Below are 21,131 nucleotides of genomic sequence, written 5' to 3'. Positions count from 1 at the left end.
AACCTGGCATGGCAATTAAGGTTAATTGCAGGGGAGGTTATACTGTTTTACATGTAGTTTCCTATTGATTAAAAAAACACTTTGCTCCCTTATGGGTTCAATAAATCAAATACTGCTTCTCCCCCAGTACAGGAAAAGATATGGAGATACACCTGTTTTTCTTTCCATTTTCATATATTCCATATTAGATATGGGAAAGTGTGGAAGAGAATGATATTGGATGTACCCCTGGTGGTGGCAGGAACAACCTCGCCGTGTTTACAGATGCTGGACTGGCCCTTGAGACCAACATAAAGCTTTCCACATTGATAAGATTAGGTATCAGTGGCTTGGGGTTTGGGGAACCTAGTGGACATGTATGAGTGAAGCTAAGAAAAGTGCCCATCCCACTAGATCGGATCGAGTAGGCATGCTCCAGGACCCTTCCCTGAAATCTTGCCATCTAGTGGGACCTCGGAAGCATGCCTTTTCCACGGCTGCCCCTGCCCTGTGGAACGCCCTCTCTCCAATGATTCGGCAGGCCCCCACCCTTCTAGCCTTCTGGAGGGCCATCAAGACCTGACTTTTTACCCAGGCACTGGAGTAGAATGAGAATATTTTGGGTTGGTTGTTGGGGCATCCTAGGAGAATAAGATGCCAGGTTTTTAGTTTTTGTTTTATGGCTTTATGACTTTGTAGTTCGATTGTCATGACCTGCCCAAAGTTGTGCTCTAAGACGAGCAGCTATACAAATCTTTCAAATACATTTTAAAAACCTGGAATTCAACAGCATCTGCTTTGATAACCAAAAACCTTGACTGTTCTTCTCCCCAGATCGAAGGTGTCCTCAGCATACAAAACGCCATCGCCGCTCTATACAGCTCTATAAAGCAAGCACAGGTATGGGGCAAAATGCAGAAAGTGTTCTATACCACCGCTGAAGAGAAACCTTAAAGACTGATCACTGTCCTTCTTGCATGTCTCCTTTGTTGAGGAACTTTCTTTCTGCAAGCTGGCTTCTGTTTCCTAACTCTCTTAAGAACTTGTAAATATCAGATACAGATTCCCTTCAAAATAGGATGAAGGGATACGCATCTTGCTGGAAATTTTTGTTAGAGCATATGCTTTGCATGAAGAAGGGCTCTAATTTAAATCTTGGCATCTTCAGTTAAAAGATTCTGGATAACTAGTGCTGGTTAAGGTTAAGGTTAGGGTTAAGGTTTATAGTTATATAACACAATTCATATCTCAATTCCAAAGTGATTTGGATTGAATTAAAGTATTACAAGAAAATAAATTATCATAAAGTTACCAAGTAAAATGGCAGATTAAATAGCAGCACCAGTAATTAAAAATATGTCATTAATCATATTTAAACCTGAACAATTTTGCCTCGTGCCCTCAGACACTCTAGATCAGTGTTTCTCAACCTTGGTAAATTTAAGATGGGTGGATTTCAACACCCAGAATTGCCCAGCCAGCAAGTTGGCTGGGGAATTCTGGAAGTTGAAGTCCACCCATCTTAAAGTTGCTGAGGTTGAGAAACACTGCTCTAGCCAATTTGGGTAGACAATATATGTGGCCCAACTTCCAATTTCTTACTCTTCAATTCATCACATACCCCTTAGCCAGGGCTTCCATGTTCTCTAACAATTAAAAATTAAGGATAATTTTTAAAACTGGAAGCACACAACATATGTTCATATGTTTATAGAGGCAGGAAGGACAAAAGTGTCACCTTTTTTGGCTTCCTGTTTGGGTTGCAGGGCAAAAGTAGAATCAGGAGCAGAGGTTTCAAATTCTTCATATGTTTTCTATGTTTCAGTGGCCCAGGATGAGGATCAGGGTCAGGACTGGACCCTGCAAAAGTGCTGTGAATATGGCATGCTCTGTCATGACTGTGAAAAGCAAGTAGGATTCATGCCAGGTCAGAATGCCTGCAAGAATATCTTCCTTGAATGCTGCCGCTTCCACAAGAACATCCAGAATGTGAAGCAACGAGATAAACGATCAACAGGCAGGTAGAGAGATCTTGAGAGACTGTCTGAAGGAACAAGGTCAGGAACAGAGAAATGTAGGTCACAGAAGGCTTGACTAGCTCATCTTTCTGAATGCAAGGAAATGATGGATTGTTCTTTGTTATTTATACAGGACTAATAGTTCATATGAGAGTCAGTTTGGAGTAGTGGTTAAGGCACCAAGCTAGAAAATGGGAGGCCATGAGTTCTCGTTCTGCCTTAGGCACAAAGCCAGCTGGGTGACCTTGGGCCAGTCACTCTCTCTCAGCCCTAGGAAGCAGGCAAGGGCAAACCACTTCCCAAAATCTTGCCAAGAAAACTGTAGGGACTAGTCCAGGCAGTTGCCAGGAGACTCGAAGGCCACCAAACAAACAAAAAAAGTTAATATGGTACTTCATTTTAAAAAAAGAAGTCGTCCGAAGGTTACTCTCTTGATTTTGCAGAGTAGAAGGCAAAGGACTGGGAAATTGAAGGGGAATTTTAAAATGTGGTACGTCCCTTGTCTTTATTTTGGTGATGGGAGAAAAGCCTATGGAGTTAAACCAGCAGTTCAAAGACAAAACTGGTTTTGAAACAGTACTTCAAGGAGGAAGACAGAAGTGGTACCACCTGGGAATGGGCTTCTAGGCAAAGGAGCCAGAGAGGACATAAAGGTTTATAATGTAATATAAATGTATTTTTTGTTATTTCTGAGTAGAATAGTAGAATAGACATTTCTTTTTCTGAACATCATATGTCTATCTGGCCAAAAAGAATATATTTGTATATATCTGGCCAAAAATACTGTATATCTGGCCAAAATATATCTGGCCAAAAAGAATGTAAACTTTATCTTATAAGCATTATGAATTAGGGCTTCGTATGGCATGTTATGAAATAATTCAAAAAGCGTTTCAGAGCTTGAGCAAATGCAAGCCTGGCAAAGCAGTCTGTCATTTAGACTTCTGTGTGAGCATAGAAAAAAAGTTGTGGCTGGAACCCAGACATTCAAGTGAAATAAACTCTTAATGGGTCTGAAACACAGAAGCCTGAAAAATGACAGACGGCTTTCATGAATAGCGGAGATGAGCTGGGCATAGTTTGAAACAGTTTTTCCAAATTATTTTTGAGACAAGCGCTGCCCAGTTATCTATAGGAAAGTAAATTACTTATTTGAGCTAATGAGCACTTGTATAATGGCTGGGGCAGGACCTATAGCCACACCCACCACCTGCAACACTACTGATGTCAACAGAAACTGCATCATGATGTAGAGTATTAAATCATTAACTTTCTATACTTTCCATGTACTTTCCATGTTTACTTTTGAATTTGAACTTATAGAATTGGCAGAATCCACATATCCTTTAGCTCAGCCATGCTGAGGAATGCAGTAGTCTATTTACCATGAGTGGCAAATGTCAATGTTACAAATGATGTTAACATTCTGGAAACCCTTGGTCATCCAGCATCATCCTCTTCTCAATTGAGAAGATGTAGAAAGAACAATGGGCAATAAACATGGAGATATAACAACTTCATTGTTTGGCCTAGAATGCATTTTCTCTGTCCTTAAGGAGAAAGATTCCAGGGATGAAACTTTGGACCAATTTTTCTACCTTTTGAAGAAATCACAGAAATAACTTCATCATTATTAAATCTATAATATGATCTATTTCCTTCCCAGAGGTTTTTATGGATGAGTTCATGTTGAATGAAGATATAATCATCAGGTCTCTATTTCCAGAGAGCTGGTTGTGGCAATCACTGCAGCTGTATACATATCCTGAAGGGTATGAAGCTTCTAGAGAATATCTATAGTCTCTTTGGGTGCATGATGCTACAGTGTTATTAAGAGGGTCCCAAAAGGAACTGGGTAGACTCCATTCAGCTCAGTACTTCTTATGCAGCACCTTCTTAACTGTTGCTTGTGCTGTTCCATTTTATGTTTGAAAGCCATTAATGAAACGTCTTCAAAGTGTTGTTTGGCAAAAGGCCTTACAAGCTCAAGAAGGGAGGATTTTCATAGTAAGCAACAAGAAGCTGAACAAAATGCCAAAACATCAGTTGTCTGTAGGTTTGGTCAGCTGGAAGGTACCTGTTGTAGAGGTCAAAATTTAAAACAACTCCTGTATTGACATAGCTGTTTGCGGTATCTTTATTTATAAAGCTTAGAACATTGATCAAACAGATGTCCTGAGGTCATAGCATTATGCATATTTCACCCATATCTTTGGGTGTTGCTGTGGGGAATACTGAAATAAACAGTACTGTGTCATCATCAGGGCCTAGTTAAGTTGTTTCTAATGTTACAGAAACAGAAGACAGTTCTGTATCTCTCCCACATGCATACTGACATCCCATCTTAGACTGCAGCTCTATAACATGTTCTGAAGTGTGACATGAGATGGATTTGTTTTATATCCAGGGGTTCTTCTGAAATACGATTGTTTCTGAAGGATACCATTACCACCTGGGAGACAGTTGCTGTGGGCATTTCAAAGGAAACAGGTAAAGCAGTCTCCAGAGAAGGCAGGGTGAAGGGTTAAAGGCCGCTGAGGTGATGAGGCCAGTTATTTGGAAAAGGCAAACTGGATGCACAAAGCTTTTAATTCTCAATCTGCTTCCTTTTCGTTTGACCCTCCTTGCAGGAATCTGTGTATCTGAACCTTATCCAATAACAACATGGAAAAATTTCTTCATCGATCTACAGCTGCCCAATTCAGTAGTGAGGAATGAACAGACTGAAATTCAGGCCATTCTCTACAACTATCAGGAAAAGGACATCACGGTAAATGTTGACAAGATGATTCAGTTAGAAGTGAGACATTATGATGCTAGAAATTCGCTGGAATGCAACACTTGGATCATGCAGCCCCATAAATCTTTCAAATGTTTTGCCATAACTTTCTGTGGGCCACTGCAAGAAATTCAGAGATCCCCAGTCATGCAGCACATCCCCTTAACTGAGGGACAGTGAATTGGGCATCACCTAGACAAGTTCATTCTGTAATACTAATGATGATTACTTAGTACACTATTTACAGCAAGTGGTAGGTAGAATGTAGCCAGTTAAGATCTTTTAGCTACCCTTAAGATGTTTTCCTTCTTTTTTGTCATTATAAAAAATTATCCTTCTCTGATTTTTTCTTCTAATATCTAGACAAATACATAATAACATATCATATCATGATACATACAGTATCAGTATGCAATATTCATACTTTTCAAATGGGACCATCTGTGTAAAATAAATTATGCATCTTCTTTTAAAATGTTTATTATGGACAGGTGGGGGTCCAAACTTGCCCCTTTTTTATGTGTGCCATATGACACACATTAAAAAGGAGCGAGGCTTTGATCTTGTGGTTGCAAATGCCATCTTGACTTTTTGGACCCCTCTTGCATTTGCCCCTGTTCATACTTTACATCCTTTCATCCTTTACAGTAGGATCAGTGGCGAAAGGAGTTGCTATGATAATACCTCTTCCTTCCCATTTAAGTGTTTGAATGCAGTAGCTGTTTGTTCTGTAATTTTGCAGAACTAAAATGCAGGTGAGTAATTCAGCCTTGACTGGAATAAGGCGTCTAACCTTTGCTATTATTATTTGTTATTGTTATTTCGAATAACAAAAACCTCATTCGTTTATGAAATGTATCTCTGAAAAAAAAACACCCTCCACCATATAAAGTTGTATATAAATGTGCGGGGGCGGGGGGAGCAGTTTAAAGCCTGCATTAGGAAAAATTATATAATAAAGAATGAGTTTAAGACTGCAAAATGTTTCTACTAAGAAAATTTTAAAAGCTAAATAAAGAGAAATTGCACATGAAAGCTCCATAGCAGAGAAAAGATTTTTAGCATATGTTTTTGGAAGGGTTTGTCTAATTTTTAACCTTTTGTAAAGCAGAAATCCATTAAAAAGCCCTGATACTGAAATACTGTATTACTAATGTGGATAATAAAATAAACTTTCTTTACACAGATCAACATATTTGTTCTCTAGCAGTAATCAGTAGTGTAAGTTGCCAGAAGCTGGAAAACAACAGTATCCCAGAACTCTCTTTGTAGAATTTATAGTATTTTTATTTATTTTTGCTATTTATAATGCATGTACTATGTCAGATATGAGCACTCCTTCCCTCTTTGACCAGAAATATACATGACCAAGATTATCTCCTGCCAAGCAAGGCTGACAAGTCCAGGAAACAAGAACCTCTTGGATTTCTGGAAAAATCTTTATTGCTAGTAGGGTAATGTAACAGAATCTTGAAAGACTCTCAAAGCAATTCTCCAACAACCTACACTTAGGGTAATTAAGGCAGAGTTACTCTGAGTCTCTTTCTCACATTTCCCCCTCCTTTTGACTCAAGAATCTCCTTGTCTCCTCCCTTGTCTGGCTTGCTACATCCTCTGTAGGTCTCTTAGGCATCCCATTCTACCTTCTCTCTTTTTCCTCAGGTGAGAGTTCATTGGCTGTATAAGGACAATTTCTGCAGTGCCTCCACTGCCAAAGCAAGCTATCAGCAAGTGGTCATTGTTAAATCCCAGTCCTTCATAGTACTGCCATTTGTCATAGTCCCCCTGAACTTGGGGGAGCAGAACGTGGAGGTTACGGCAGCCATCTGGAACGAGTTTCTGGGTGATGGTGTACAAAAGAGATTTACAGTTGTGGTATGTAATGAGTTGGATCCTTTAACTTCTTTGGGAGAAGGAAATTTCAGAGATACTTGGATTCTTGATATCAGGTTCATTGTGCCCCTCCTGTCTCTCCCATGCTTTTTTATTTTCATTTGTTACTCCTTGGAGAACTGAAGGAGCCATTCTTGAGGCCTTCTTTCCTTGAGAGTCTGTGTGCTATAGCAGGTGGAATGTCAGACTTGGCTTGAGGAGATGAGGTTTGAACCCCAGTTCTTCCATGAAATACACCTAGGTGATCTTGGCTCAGTTACTTAGCCTAACTTCTCATGCTATCCACACACTAGTATTAAAACATATCTTGGGTTCCTTGGGGAAATGGCAGAAGGTTGCTGGGCTTTATCATACTTAGGTTTTTAAATCCCTGCTTGTTCTTCCATTCTCAAAAATCCTTTCTTCCTGGCTGTTCAACCCCTACTTTTTTGGCAGTAACTGGCAAGGGAACCAGAGCAGTGGTTCTTCAGCCACCAGTTCCCCATTCCCACAGATCACAGATCAATCCCACTTCTCTTGACAGTTCTCTGATCCCACAGATCATGTCTACAGATCAGGTGCAGGGGAGGGGCTCTGCTTTCCCAAGCAGAACATACTTAACCATCCCACATGGATCAGAATGCATTCACTATCCCTCTTCATCCTCTCATCCTCCCCACAGATTTGTCAGTCAGGGTTGGTGGTTGTTTTTGGCTTTTGATGCAGAAATATTGGTCTTCCAGAAGACTGATATACCTGCATCAAAATGAAACAAACAAAGAAAATGCCTCAGCTGACACTTTGGAGAAGTGGAGGATGGAGCAGGAGGAAGTGAGCGATTAAGAATAAGGGTAGTGGGGGGCTGCCCCTTCCTGCCAGGTGTTGGATTACACAGATCAGCTGCATGCACTGGGAAACATAGCAGGGAAAGAACCTTTGCCATTGCTTTGTTGCCCCCGATCACTCTTTGGTGACCAGTTTTCTGATCACTTTGTGGAGAATGGAGAACTGAGGATCTGCTCCCTAGGCTGGCAGAGGTGATAGAAAAAGTAGGAAATAATGCTTTTTGGAACAGTGGGAGCCCTGCTGGGCAAGACCAGAATAGTGCTGGAAAACTTTGCCCTGGGAACCATAGGCAAGGGAGTTAAGGGAGGGGAAGGGACATGTTTGCAGCAGCCTCTGATGGCCAATAGCAGCTGGGCTGACTGGGTCATCACCAGCATCGTTGTGGAGGTGCTTGTATAACAAGACTTGTGTTAAGATAAGAAATGAAACATTAATGAGACAGCAATATTCAAATGCATGCTGCCTCCAACAATGGGCTAGGGATAAGATGAAGGTGATGTCATGAGGACATAACCTACAAAAACTTGTTGCTATTAGCAGGGCATGAGAATGACCTGTAAGTGTAAAACAGTGTTGAAGAAAGGATGCATTTAAAATATGATTTTCATATAGAAGTTCCTGGTATCTCAGTCCTATCATCTCCTGTTAAAAGGAGATCAGAAAATCTATTTGAAAGACATCATAGATAATGCAAATGTTACCTAAATTATTTTACGTCTAACAGAGTCAGCTTCAGCTCTAACAGGGCCAAGGCCTGCAGGCAAAGTATTCTTGGGTGGGTTGACCTCCTTCATCAGTGGCCTCTTGTGGCTTGCCCAACTACAGAGGTGGTATTCCAAGGAATCAGTGCCCTAGGTTGACTCAAGGTTAAAGCCCCTGTGGAAAATGTAAAGGGTTCCCCAGCCCTATGCAAGTTTATTCTGAAAGAAATTCCACTCTGCCTACATCAGATTGTAATCCTAGTTAGGAATACATGAAAATATCCTAACATTTCTCCCAAGTTATAGCCAAATATAAGTAAGCTATCCTGCATTTTGTCTCAAAAATGAGAACTCATGGACTGGCTTCCATTCTGTGTTGCTGCTTTGAGTTGCGATGGCTACCTTGTTTGCAGTGAGAGCTTGCTAAAAGACAATTCCTCTTCTTTCTTCCTCACCAGCCAGAAGGGATGCCCCAGGAGATTGTAAAAATTGTTGACTTGCATCCAGCTCAGAGTAGAAATGGTGAGTAACAGTTGGTTATTGTTCAAAGCTCCCCTTTCCACTGTTTTAAATCATGTGAATGCCTATATTTGTGTCAAAAAAGTAAATTCAGTTTAATATATCCAATTAATATTTCCAATTTTTCAATTTTTTGGTAGTCATGCTTTTACAACAGAGAGGTTGTTGAAACTCATTGGCATATTACTGCTTTTGGCTAGCAATGAGTTCTGTGCAGTTTTGGCTGAATTTTGTAAATACCTCTTTGTCACACAGTAATCCTAAAAAAAAAAAAAATCCCACTTCTCTAAGTTTTGAACATATCTATTTGTTCAATGCTAGGCCAGTCAGATGAAGCACATACAGGAAGTTCTCAACTTATGACCACAATTGGGACCAGAACTTCAGTCGCTAAGCATTGTGGTCGTTAAGTGAGTCACACCTAATTTTACAACTTTTGCTGCAGTCATTAAGTGAATCATGCAGTTGTTAAGTGAATCCAGCTTCCCCCATTGACTTTGCTAGTTGGAAGCCCCTGGGAATGTCACAAATGGCAATCATGTGACCCCCAGTATGCTGCAACCATCATAAATACATGCTGGTTGCCAACTAGCCAAATTTTGATCACATGGCCGTGGGGATGCTGCAATGGTCATATGTGCGAGGACCAGTCATAAGTCACTTTTTTCAGCACTGTCGCAACTTTGAACAGTCATTAAATAATGGTCATAAGTCAAGGACTACCTATACTATAAAAATCAATGAGTAGTTTTGTTCTCCAGGAAAAAATTGGACACTAATTATGTTATTATTAATAGATAATCTTTTAATGTTTTATTCATTTATTTAAAATATTTTTATACTGGCCTTCCTCATACAATGCCAAGGCAATTTACCAAACACAAACAAACAAAAACATCCCAACCACCCTCTTAATATTACATCAATATGCAACCATACAATACAGAGGCAATTGCATTCAATTTAATACATTTTCTTAAATTAAAATATCTGGGCAAATGTATAAATTTTGATCTGGTACCAAAAAGTATAAAAAGTGATGTGAGCAGATAACTTTAGTAAATTGAACTCCTCATGACCAAGATTAGCTGGAACTTAAGTGGATAAAAAAGGGCACATCTGGTCTTTCAGGGAAAATGTAAACCCATCTGGCTGAACATTCAGATAGGATAACTACCCTCCATAGAGCAACATGAGATTCACCTCAGTTTATTGACCCTCATCCAGCCATATAAACTAGTTCTTTTCTGCCTCAAATAGACCTTCTGTGCAGCACAAGACTAACAACCAAGTGCTATTCCTGTATTTTAAGCTCAGATCAAAGAGTATTAAACTCATGTTTAAAAAACAGGTCTAGTGCTACTTCAAAAGAGCGCTAATCCCCTTTGTATAAAAGGCACACTTTCCAAGACATCCATCAAGCCTTACATGGGCAAATGCATTTGCAGTAGCCGGTTGTGCAGCTGGAGCCAAAATAGTTATGGACAGCAACAACCAGAGGGAGAAAGAGGCATGCCTGAAGCAGCCTAAATGGGACACTAGAAGCCGGGCAGATTTGTCATCAATCACATCATTGATAAAGCATCCTAGATCGTGTACATGGTCCCAGTTGGGTTAGAAGAGAGAAAAGGCAACTTTAAAACTGGCACAGCTGAATGCAACTATGGCCCAGGGACAAGGCACGCCCTTTAAAGACAGTTCAAGGGAAATCTTGTTCATGGTTAGAGTTAATGGTTAGAGAGACTTGAGTTCAAAGTCTTTTTTTTTAAAGAACTTTATTAATTTTCAGTATAAGATAAAAAGACAAGAAGAAAAAAGAAAATAACAAAGGGAAAAAAATACAGCAGAAAAGAGAATAAAGAAAGTGACTTCTGACTTTCTTTGGTACAGATGTAAATATAAAATACATTCACCTCTTACTCTAATATTTAAAAGACTACAATACACATCTATATCAATAAATAATATAAAACAGTTCACTACAAAGTATCTCTCAAATTACAAAATAAATCATTCATCAAACCCATCAAATCAATATTTCATTTTTTTGAGTCTCAAGTAAAAAGTACAAGAGTGGTTTCCAAGTAGAAACAAAGCTAGACAGTGTCTTTTCCTTGACGAAAAAAGTCAATATTGCCATCTCCATGAGTTTCATTAATTTCAATATCCATTCTTCTGCTGTAAATATTCGTAAATCTTTCCATTTTTGCACATATAGAAGTCTTGCTGCTGTTATCATGTAAAGAAACATGAGTCCAAAGTCTGAGGAATTTGTGTCTCCTTGTAATGTTCCTTCATTTCTCATATTTTTAGGAGTGCAGGTAATAAGGATCCCTGCCTATGAATTAACAGATATTGTACCTTTGTCTCCATTAGTGACCAGAATTACCCTTGCACGTAAGTTTTGTCATGGTATGAAATTCCAGGGTCAAAACTGAAAGAACTGAAAAGCCATTTTCTCCTTCTGTCCTCCAATATTCCCATGGATATAATGGTTCCATACTACTAGCCCCTGAACTGGATCCCATAGCTAATTGCCATAGCTCCTGTTTCCCCAGAGAAAATGGGGAATATTCGGGCCTGCATCATGGCAATAAGGGCAGCAAAACATCGTTATTTCTCCACTCTTATTGCATCTGCCAATAACCCTCCAGCAGCCCTGTTTTAAATCACTAGCTCCATTAGGGTGAGTCAGGTTGTGGGACCACCCACAGGACCATGATAAGGAATTTCCATGATAGTTGGCAGATAAAGTCACCAGGAATGGGTGCACTCCAGGTTCCTTCTATTAAACTTTCCCATTTTTTAAGACCGAGGAAGTGTGCCTTCTCTGCCACAACCCCAACCTTCTAGAACACCATCCCCCCAGAGTCATGGAATGCATCCACTCTCCTAGGATTCCAGAAAGCCCTTAAGACCTGGGGTTAATGTGGGTGTGTGCTATTGCTCAGGCCCCTATCGTATTGTTATTTTGTATTATCTGTAGTGTTTGTTGTTCAAGTTGTTTTAGTCTAGGCTGCCTGTTTATATAGGTTTTAATTGTTTTACTCTTTTTATGGATTTTGTAAGCTACCCAGAATCTTCTGGAGTAGACAATCCTAATAAATTGATTAGATTAGATTAAATTAAATTAAATTAAATTAAATTAAACTAAATTAAATTAAATTTTGTCACCAGGAAATCCCCGTGCTGAATTTATTGAAACTTATATAAATATGGACAAAGTGCATGGATTCTTCATAACCCCTGATGGTGATGAAGAGACGAACATAATTGCCATGACACCACTAACTAGTGTTACCCACTATTTCGACAATACTGGGCAATGGGACAAGATTGGAACTGATGATAGGTCTGATGCGATCCAGAAAATCATGCACGGTAAGGCAAACAGGCCTCTCTCTGAGCTGTTTTCTATATCCGTTGATAGCTTCTTTAGGCACTCTAAGTTGATCAGAGAGGACTGTGAATATTATGTCAGGGCATTCTTCCATTCTTTCAGACATGAAGACCTCCAGGTGCAACCAGCTGGAAATTGTGGTTCAAAGTGTATGAAGTTGCTTTGGGACACTATGCAGAGTTCTCTGATCCTCTGCTCAGCCAGTTTTTGTTAATCTATTAAATTGCTACATCAGCAATTTCAGAATTGTCCTTGCTTCCTTTCAAGATTCCAGCTGGTATCTTAGCTGCTTGAATCTCCATGCTGAGAACCCCGAAGGCAATGGGTGAAAAGAATGTGGGATGGAATGAACACACAAAGAGAATGCAGAATCCATGAGATGAGATGAAACTGGGCAGTTGAGAGAAGGGTGAAGAGGAAGGCATCTTTCCATGTTGATCAAGCTGATCTAACATTTCACACTCCTCTTTCTCTCCCCATCTTGCTCCATGTTTTAGGCTACAGACTGCAGCTGAGTTTCATGCAAGTGGACTACTCCTATTATCCCCATAGGGGCACCAAATCTAGCACTTGGTAAGTGCAGTGCTTACATAGTCATGCCTTTTTATTATGAATTATCATCCCTCTCTTATAAATTCTGTTTAAGGATTGATTTCCTAGAGTGTTCTCTCCCACCCCTCCACACGCTGCTTTTTCCTGTTTCTCTGATATCTTTCTATTTATAAACCCATATTTCATCCACTACATGATGTTTTAGCAGAAACTGAGAGTTCAAGAGGACTCCCAGATAGTGTAACAGTTCTGTCTGGGAGATTGCAATCCCATCCAGAGCTAAAGAAGAGTCCCCAGAACCAGGGACCTCAAACCACAACCACCTGATCTTGCTTGGGTTGAACTGTTCTTCCCCATCCAAACCCCCACAGCCTTCAGACACTGGTAAAGAACCTTGACAACATCACTTGCTCATATTCATGATAGCTGATCCTGTACCAATGAATGATCTCACCCAGCAGTTTCATCCAGATATCAGATAGAAGTAGGGAGATAATACCTGAAGAACCAGATAAGACCCCTGAAGAACCCCACAAAGAAATGGTGTCAGGCTTGTAATCTCTCCCTACCCCCACCCCCCAACTGGAACTAGCTTTGGAGGAAGGAGGAGACCATTGCAGTATCATGTCTCCCACTCCTAAACTTTGAAGCTGGTCCAGAAGCATACCATGAGCATACCATGGATTTCTCAGCTTCTGAGAAATCAAGGAGGACCAGTATGGATGCACTATTCCCATCCCAGTCTTATGAAGTGAGATTAATGCCATCTCAGTCTGATCTGAAGCCTGACTGAAAAGGGTTCTCCATTTTCTCCAAAGTCCTCTGGAGCTGTAAATTGATTACTTTCTCAACAACCTTCCCTAAAAAGGGAAGGTTGGAGACTGGATATAAAATATTCATTACCATTGAATCCCAGGATGACTTCTTGGGGAAGGGATGCAACACTGGCTCTTTAAGAGCCAGAGAGCATTTCTTTGCTACCAGATCTCCAATCCCATGGTGCGAATTGGGAAACTGGCAGCTGAAGACCTATTTCCCTCCTTCTTTCCCTCTGCAGTCCAGGGCAGCAAGAATAAGGGATGGAAGGAGAAGGGGGAATGGGTCTCTTCTAGGGGGAAACACTGGGAAAAGAAGCAGCAGAGAATGGCTCCTTTGGTGGCAGTCTTCCATGGGATCAGAGAACTGCCAGCAGAAGACCTAACTGACACCAAACAAGGTGTTCCCCACCTTGCCTATCTCTTCCTCCCATTTCTGGTGGAGGCAGAACCCTTATTCTGGGTCATTGCTGATGTAGAGTAGGGGTTGCAAACAGAGATTCTACTTCCTCTCTTTTCTTTCCTGCTTACTTATTCCTTTTCCACATTCTATTAGGGTTGCTTACTCCAAAAGAGAATAATATGCTAAAGCATTTTACTTGTTCTGAGCCACAAATCTTGAACTTTGGGCTGCCACTCTCTAAGTGCATACTGACATAGTCTAGACTTCTGCACTTTATCCTATTCAAGAGCACTTCAAACAGTAAGATAATATCTCTCTTTATGGCATAAATCACCACAATGGATTGTAAAGACAAAGTTATGACGAGTAGGATGGGAAAGGGCACCACTGCTCCACATTGCAGAATGCTTTCCTCATAATGTAATCCTCAGGGTAAATTAAATTATCAAGTGAGTATAATATGTGATATTTTGAAAAAGCCACCAATTTTACATAGTAAAGGTAAGTAACTAACGAAATTAAAAATGCTGACGCACTCTGTTCTTCATAGGCTAACTGCATTCATTGCAAAAGTCTTTACCATGGCTTTCAAAGTGGTGGTTATTAATAATAGCCCAGTCATTTGTGGAGCTATACAGTGGCTAATTCAGGAGAGGCAAAAACCAGAAGGAATTTTCCATGAAGAAGCACCTCCACATTTTCCAGCAATCATGGTATTATATTTTTTCCTGTTGTTAATGGTATTTCACTTGAGTGATCAGTGGATTTTTACAATTTTTACAACTTTACAATCTAATTACTAACTTAGAAGAATACAATACATTAATTAATTACAGGATGTCTTGAAGCCAGTTGGTGAATCAGTTATTATTTTTTGTCTGATGATAATTGCAGGTTTTGAAGCTAAAACAAAATAGGGAGTAAAAGTGCATTTTCCTGCTGTTGTTGCTACTTGACATAAGAAATGCTCTGAGTATTATATTCATAAGCTTGTTCTTACTTAAAAGACACTGTTCATGGTTAGCACTAAAATTAACTTTGGATGGAAAGGGAACTTAGTGATTAGAGCGTCTGAGCAAAAACTGGAGTTAGTAAGCATCAAAGCTAAATAATCCATTATATTTTATTCTGTTCTCACTATCCAAACAGTGGATAGCAATGAAAGCAATTTGCATGAATTTGTGATGTCTCTCCATAGAGAAACTACTCAGTGGTATGTTCCCTTTCCCTTGCAGTCATTTATGTTATTTCTTGCTGTGACCTTTAAGCTGGCTTTCACCAAACTTTGCCCACATTTTCATATTTTTGTTTCTCGGCAGCATCTGAGACTGTGACTGGCAAATCCTTGGAAAAACTTTTTCATCAGCACTGCGATTAAATTATATCATTTTACTTTCTTCTAGGGAGGCCTTGAACATGGTGAACCAAGTGTATTGTTAACAGCTTTTGTCCTGATTTCAATAGTGGAGTCCAAAGAAATATGCATTGAAGGATTTAGCGTAAGTATTTTTGAACCAATGGATGTTTTTACTACTTTTTTTGGTCATATTCCCATTGCGCCTGTCATTCATTCCACAGAAAAGTATAAAAATGGAACGGACCTCTTGGAACTGCTTTCTTTCCCATTTGTGGTATATGATAATTCCAGCCACAGTGAAAGAAAAAGAATCTTGTTTTTTCATTACCTTTAATTTTTGTTACTCTGTAGCACAGGCTATTTATTTCTTGACAGAATTACTATTTGAAATTAAATGAATAATGTCTCCCATTTTCTCCCAACACTCCTAACAAACACTGTTGTTATTGTTTTACTCCAGGGTTTGGAGAACAGTATCACCAAAGCCAAAAACTATTTATCTGAAAGATATGAATCACTGACACAACCTTATACTGTGGCTGTTGTTTCCTATGCTTTAGCCCTGGCAGGGGGGCTGACTGATGAGACAGTACTCATGACAGCTTCCACAGGTATTAATTGGAAGCTTCCTGAAGAGAAGAAAAGTGCTGGGGGGAGAGGGAGAGAGACAGTAAAGAATGAAAGAGGAATGCAACAAGCACGGTCAAATAAATAGGTGTTAGGGTTGATATCTGGGTTAAATAAAGTGATGCTGGAGTCCAGGACTTCTGCTTGGATAGCAAATGTTGCTGTTGTTTAGATTTAGAGGCCACCTGACTCCAGACTGGCTTTGGGCAGCTTACACTTAAAAAATAGAAACAATAAACAGAAAACCCTACGCGTTTGGACAAACCACATTCCATATACCATACAACACACCCACCAGGAGCTTTACAAGCTCCCTACTCCAAGGTCTAGGAAATGTCCCCCTTCCCTTCCATTACTTAACCAGGATAGCCACCACTCTTCAGTTTGATTGGAAAAAGCTTGGTGGAGTCTCCTCAAAGCCATTCTTCATGCTGCAGAGGACTTCAGAGCATAGCCTCACCTTTGCAGCTGATGCAGTGAGCTGCAAGTGTGGGCAGGTTTTTCATAGACCGATTGTATGGAAAAGTCTATATCCTACATTTTCATTTTTTTTTAAATCTCAGATCAGGGTTACAATTCAATTCAATGGATATTTTGAGACTGGCCATGCTCACAATAGTCACCATTTTATGAGAGTGGCCATAATATGTTCTTGGCCCAGGACGCTTGAGACCGCTGCCCTAAACATTTCATTCTCTGCTGGGATTTAGAAAGAAGTCATTGGGAAGATCAGAACAATCATAATGTTACTGTTGAAGGTACATCCTACGCTCTGCTAGCCTTGCTGAGAATGAAGAAATTTGAGTATATTGAGGCAGTTATCATGTGGCTGATGTGGCAAAACTATATTGGGAACATATATGAAAATACCCAGGTGAGTGATCAGGTATTGTTCCTTGCTTGCAGACTACAGACAGTGGGTTTCTGAAGAACAAGCAGAGCTGCTGAAAGCATACTTGCGGTCTGTGCAAAACTGTCAGGGGAGAACTGATAGAGAGAGACTTTGCTACCATGAGATCTGCAACAGCTTATGGCTGAAGGTGCTGGCCACCTCAGCCTGAAGTAATTAGCATGTGTGGAATAAATGAATTTGCTTTCATTATTGGCTGAACTATCATATTATTAATTTAATGTTTTGAAAGTACATGAAAAGGCTATGTAGTATATGCAGGATAATCCAAGGCAGGCTGTACCTGCAGGCTTCCAACACATAAACTGGAACGATTTCAGAGAGTTTTGCCCTGTTCTAAAAAGGATCAAAACTGGCAAGCATGAGCGACTTGTCCTTCCACTTCAGGGATAAATCCATGAAGAGTTGTACATTCCTAGATTTTTGGGGCATGCACTTTGTTTCCTGTACTGCCTTTCAGGCATCATCAGAGGCTCCTTGGACAAATCCTTGTGTTCCCAACCATGGCGTGACCATGGCCCAAGCCTGCTGTTTAGGCCTAGTCCTCATGATGTTGGCTTTGCCTCATCCCTACCCCACAGCTGCAGCAATTCTTTAACTGTACCCGTTTTAAAGTAATGTTTCCCCCCTTTTGCTATGGATACAATATTTATTTTATGCTGACTTCCCTGCTGCTTCAAGGATTGAGGTACTATATAGCATTTTAACATGGCCCTCTGGCTGCATCTTCTGAGACCTGCCATAAAGGAACTGGAAGGCTTCCCGTGGCTATGGATCTCGCATTGCCTACCCATTTTAGCAAATGATGCTAAGCCAGCCCCTATGCAGGCTTTATTGTTCTTCACATGTGGCTTTTTCTTGCTCCTCCAGATATTGCAAAATGTTGCAATCAAAAACAAGAATCATTCTTGCACAATCTTCTATCAGTTGTCTCTGAGGCATTCAAGACAATAATTATGACATTTCTTCCTTAGTTTATCCAGGCTTATCTGGAGTTTATAATGTTAGACAAGGCCGGGGTGCTATTAACAAACCTCAAGTGGCATGCTGAACCATATTACTTCTTAGTCTAGCTCAAACCAATAATTATCTGCTGTGCTGATGGATGACTTTGTTGGGGTTAATCAAAATATTACACCTAGGCAAATTATGTGTGATAACAGAGATGTATGAATTAAAAGACATGTTTGTCTTTTAAAATTTTCTTCAGATGAAAGTTGAGACAGCATTGGAGATGGGGAATGGAGGTTGCCCTTTCCTTCTATGCCGTTTTCCAAATTTGTTTTTAAATCTCTACCGTCATTGCCATCAGCTGCTATTTCCCTTGCAGGAAAAGCATAGGAAAAACCTTGAAAATAGCATTAATAGGGCATTTTAAAAAAAAATCTTTATCTTGATGTCTTACTGGAAAAAAATATTTGCAATTGCAGATTTAAGAGCAAAACCACTGGGAACATTGAAAAATGTTAGGATTTGAAGGCAACAAGATGCTTCATCCTGTACAGGGTCAAGTAAGCCATACCTTTGGGGAGATCATACAGCTGCCCTGTGCAGCTTTTATCTGAACCTGGGAAGGGACATTTGGTTTAAGCAGTTGCAGACAGGTGCTCCATTCATCACCTTTGCAGCTCTGAAGCAGCTTTTCATTTTTTAATCTGAAGCCCTCCATATCCCACTCACTACTACGAACATGCTTCCTGTAGAAAGTGCGGCAGTGTTAAATACCCTGGTATTTTTCTTCAGTAGAACTTCAGTTCTTTCACTGTAGCATCTCCTGTCTAACTCCATTTTTCTTCCTGTCATTCCAGTCAACCACCATGATTCTGCAAGCTTTTACCCAGTACCATCTGGACATGACAGCCTCTCAGGACCAGAATATGTTTGTTTCTGTTTTTCTGCCACACAGAACTCCAGTGAGGTACAAATTTGATGAGAATATGATCATTTCTAGGTCATTAGAGGTATGTTATTTCCTTGTCCAATATTATGTATTACCAATATTGTGCATTATGCATTATTCTTTGTGTAGATTGAGAAGGCTCAAGCTAGAGAACCCTTTGAATCTGGAGGTTTCGTCGGAATGAAGACTCATACCTTATAATGTCACGACCCAAGCTGTCTCCCTTATATACATGCATGCAATGGCACAATACATGTATAAAAAGGTGGTGTTTGCATTACAATATTGTGATGCACATTTTGTCATTTCCCAGATGCCCAAGGTGGGACAATTATTTAAATCTCAGTAAAAATGGTGCCATTAAATATCACTGAAATGCTAAATTATTGTTCCTGCTGTTTTTTGAAAAGCCTCCCTTCTCTGCAAACATACAAGCAAATAACTAAAAAAGTGCCTTACTCATTAAAAGTAAACTCCAAAATAAGGATACCTTCATATGCGGTATTTGCTCCATGCTTACATTGGCTGTGTCCTTATGAAGCCCCCCATTGTCTCTGTTTTACATTTGCAGCTCCCCACACTCAGACTTTTTCCTAATCAAAAAGTGCCGAACCAGCATGAGCAAAAAATGGGGAGTGTGTGAGGATGCCTTTTTCTGCACCCTCCAGTTGATCATTACTTTCTGTATTCTCTGCGTTTTGAGATCAGCTGTCAGGAAGATGGTTATGAATCAGCTTGACACAGTTGCTGAAAGTTTGGGGAGCAGAAATGGTGGCAGTGTGAAACAGACCTAACTCTTCCTCAAAATCCTGGCGATGTTTCATATTTGGTGTCCATTCACAAGAAGGAAGTGAGAAAGTCTAGGAAATATCACACAGAGAGGGCATGCTTCGGACCCCCTCAGTGAAAGTACTTCGACTGGCGGGGTCCAAAAGGCGGGCCTTCTCTGCGGTAGCCCCCGCTCTTTGGAACGTCCTGCCCCCGGAGGTGCGTTTATCTCCCACACTCCTGGCCTTCCGTAAGGCTTTGAAGACCTGGTTCTGCCACCTGGCCTGGGGTGGGGTGAGAATACCTCAAGCATGGGGATGGCTAGCCCCATAGAGGCCTCGTCCTTCAGCCTCAGGTTTTCATCCCCTTGGTCTCTCCTCCTTCTTTTTAGTTATGTTTTAATTTATGGTTTTATGTGTTTATATATTTTATGTTCTAATGTTTATTGTGAATCGCCCAGAGTTCCCCCATTGGGGGGAGATGGGCAGTTGAAAAATTTAATAAATAAATAAATAAAATAAAAATATATCTAAAAATTATTTTTGGATCACAGAACCATTCTCAGCATTCTTTTAAGGTCAGGGGAGAAGCAACCTTAAAATAGAATTGACTGTGCCTATACAGATAAGCCTGAAAAGTCACGTTCTTTAAGATTAGGGGAATCTTACATTATAGTCAGCTATGTTCACTTGCCTATTTCAGATGCCATATGTAGCATGATGATATATCACACTCTTTCAAAGCCAGGAGACTGTCCCAGAACTCAGCAGTTCACATTAATTTCACAAGGGAGATCATTCAGGATGCCAAACTTTTAATATATAACATTTGGAAAAACAAAAAAGGGGATAAGATTGTGATGATGACCATAAAGAATGGCAAATGAGCATAATGCAAAAAAGGAGACTCAAGCCAAGATCTGACCTACAACAGTTCTTCAACCATAAATTTTCAAACCTAATCAAATCATTCTGTCCAAACTGTAAAATTTTGTTCATGCATAAATATGTATTAATATGTATTAATAACTAAATATTCATTCTTCCTGTTTGTAGAATTAATTCTTATCATTCATTTGTACTTTTACACGGTTGTTTTTCAGACCCATTTTAATGAAGATTTTACTGTGGAAGCATCAGGAAAAGGACATGTGACTTTGACCATCACAATGAAATATCATAAAAAGGTGCAGAATGAGAAAGCTCAGTGCAAGAATTTTAATTTGCAGGTTTCTGTGGAAGAAATCAAGCTGGGTAAGTCTAAACACTGAGGTTAGATTTACTTTCAGTTTCTAACTTTCCTGAAAAGACTGGATGTTGTTCAGTAATGAATTTCCTGAGGATTTTAGCATTTTTTAAAATCTCAGTGTAGTACTATAGAAACCATATGTGCCTCCTTGGAGAATTGTGCTACAGCTTTAAAACTAAATATATTTCTATTTATTACAGCCACAAAGCCAACATCTCAAGTTTTAAACATTGAAAATCTTTGTACAGTGTTTGCAGCTGTGCATTTTGTGAGAAAACAATCCACTTTGCTGATAAACTGGGACACTGAAAGCAGTTCATAGGCCAGAAACTAGCATGAAGTATTTCTACTCCTAGGATCCTGCCATTCTCCTCACTGGGAACATCTTTCCAGTCCCTGCCCTGAGGGAACCATCATTCCTGTCCAGGAACATTATT

The 21,131-nt window shown here is 39.9% G+C and overlaps 1 protein-coding gene across 3 annotated transcripts in view; it reads left to right on the top strand.

Moving 5' to 3' along the window:
- LOC103066229 (complement C3-like) overlaps positions 1–21,131 on the top strand; it is a 63,819-nt gene that overhangs the window by 23,073 nt on the left and 19,615 nt on the right. For 2 of the 3 annotated variants that reach the window (XM_025171036.1, XM_025171038.2), the window contains exons 15-31: positions 189–318; positions 814–879; positions 1,805–1,996; positions 3,664–3,769; positions 4,405–4,487; positions 4,628–4,767; positions 6,439–6,651; positions 8,654–8,717; positions 11,028–11,111; positions 11,892–12,095; positions 12,612–12,687; positions 14,435–14,597; positions 15,288–15,383; positions 15,702–15,852; positions 16,579–16,742; positions 18,587–18,739; positions 20,549–20,699. In XM_025171036.1, coding sequence (XP_025026804.1) covers positions 189–318; positions 814–879; positions 1,805–1,996; positions 3,664–3,769; positions 4,405–4,487; positions 4,628–4,767; positions 6,439–6,651; positions 8,654–8,717; positions 11,028–11,111; positions 11,892–12,095; positions 12,612–12,687; positions 14,435–14,597; positions 15,288–15,383; positions 15,702–15,852; positions 16,579–16,742; positions 18,587–18,739; positions 20,549–20,699 — 2,236 coding nt within the window. Of the gene's footprint in view, positions 1–188; positions 319–813; positions 880–1,804; positions 2,001–3,663; positions 3,770–4,404; positions 4,488–4,627; positions 4,768–6,438; positions 6,652–8,653; positions 8,718–11,027; positions 11,112–11,891; positions 12,096–12,611; positions 12,688–14,434; positions 14,598–15,287; positions 15,384–15,701; positions 15,853–16,578; positions 16,743–18,586; positions 18,740–20,548; positions 20,700–21,131 lie in introns of all 3 variants that reach the window. The other variant, XM_025171037.1, reaches the window with a different exon arrangement.

Source organism: Python bivittatus, unplaced genomic scaffold, assembly GCF_059951505.1.
Source record: "Python bivittatus isolate LINGU-HERP-01145 unplaced genomic scaffold, Pbiv_v1 ctg000220_np1212, whole genome shotgun sequence".
NCBI lineage: Eukaryota > Metazoa > Chordata > Lepidosauria > Squamata > Pythonidae > Python > Python bivittatus.
The sequence above is the reverse complement of the archived record's forward strand: the minus strand, read 5'-3'. Positions and strand labels throughout refer to the sequence as shown.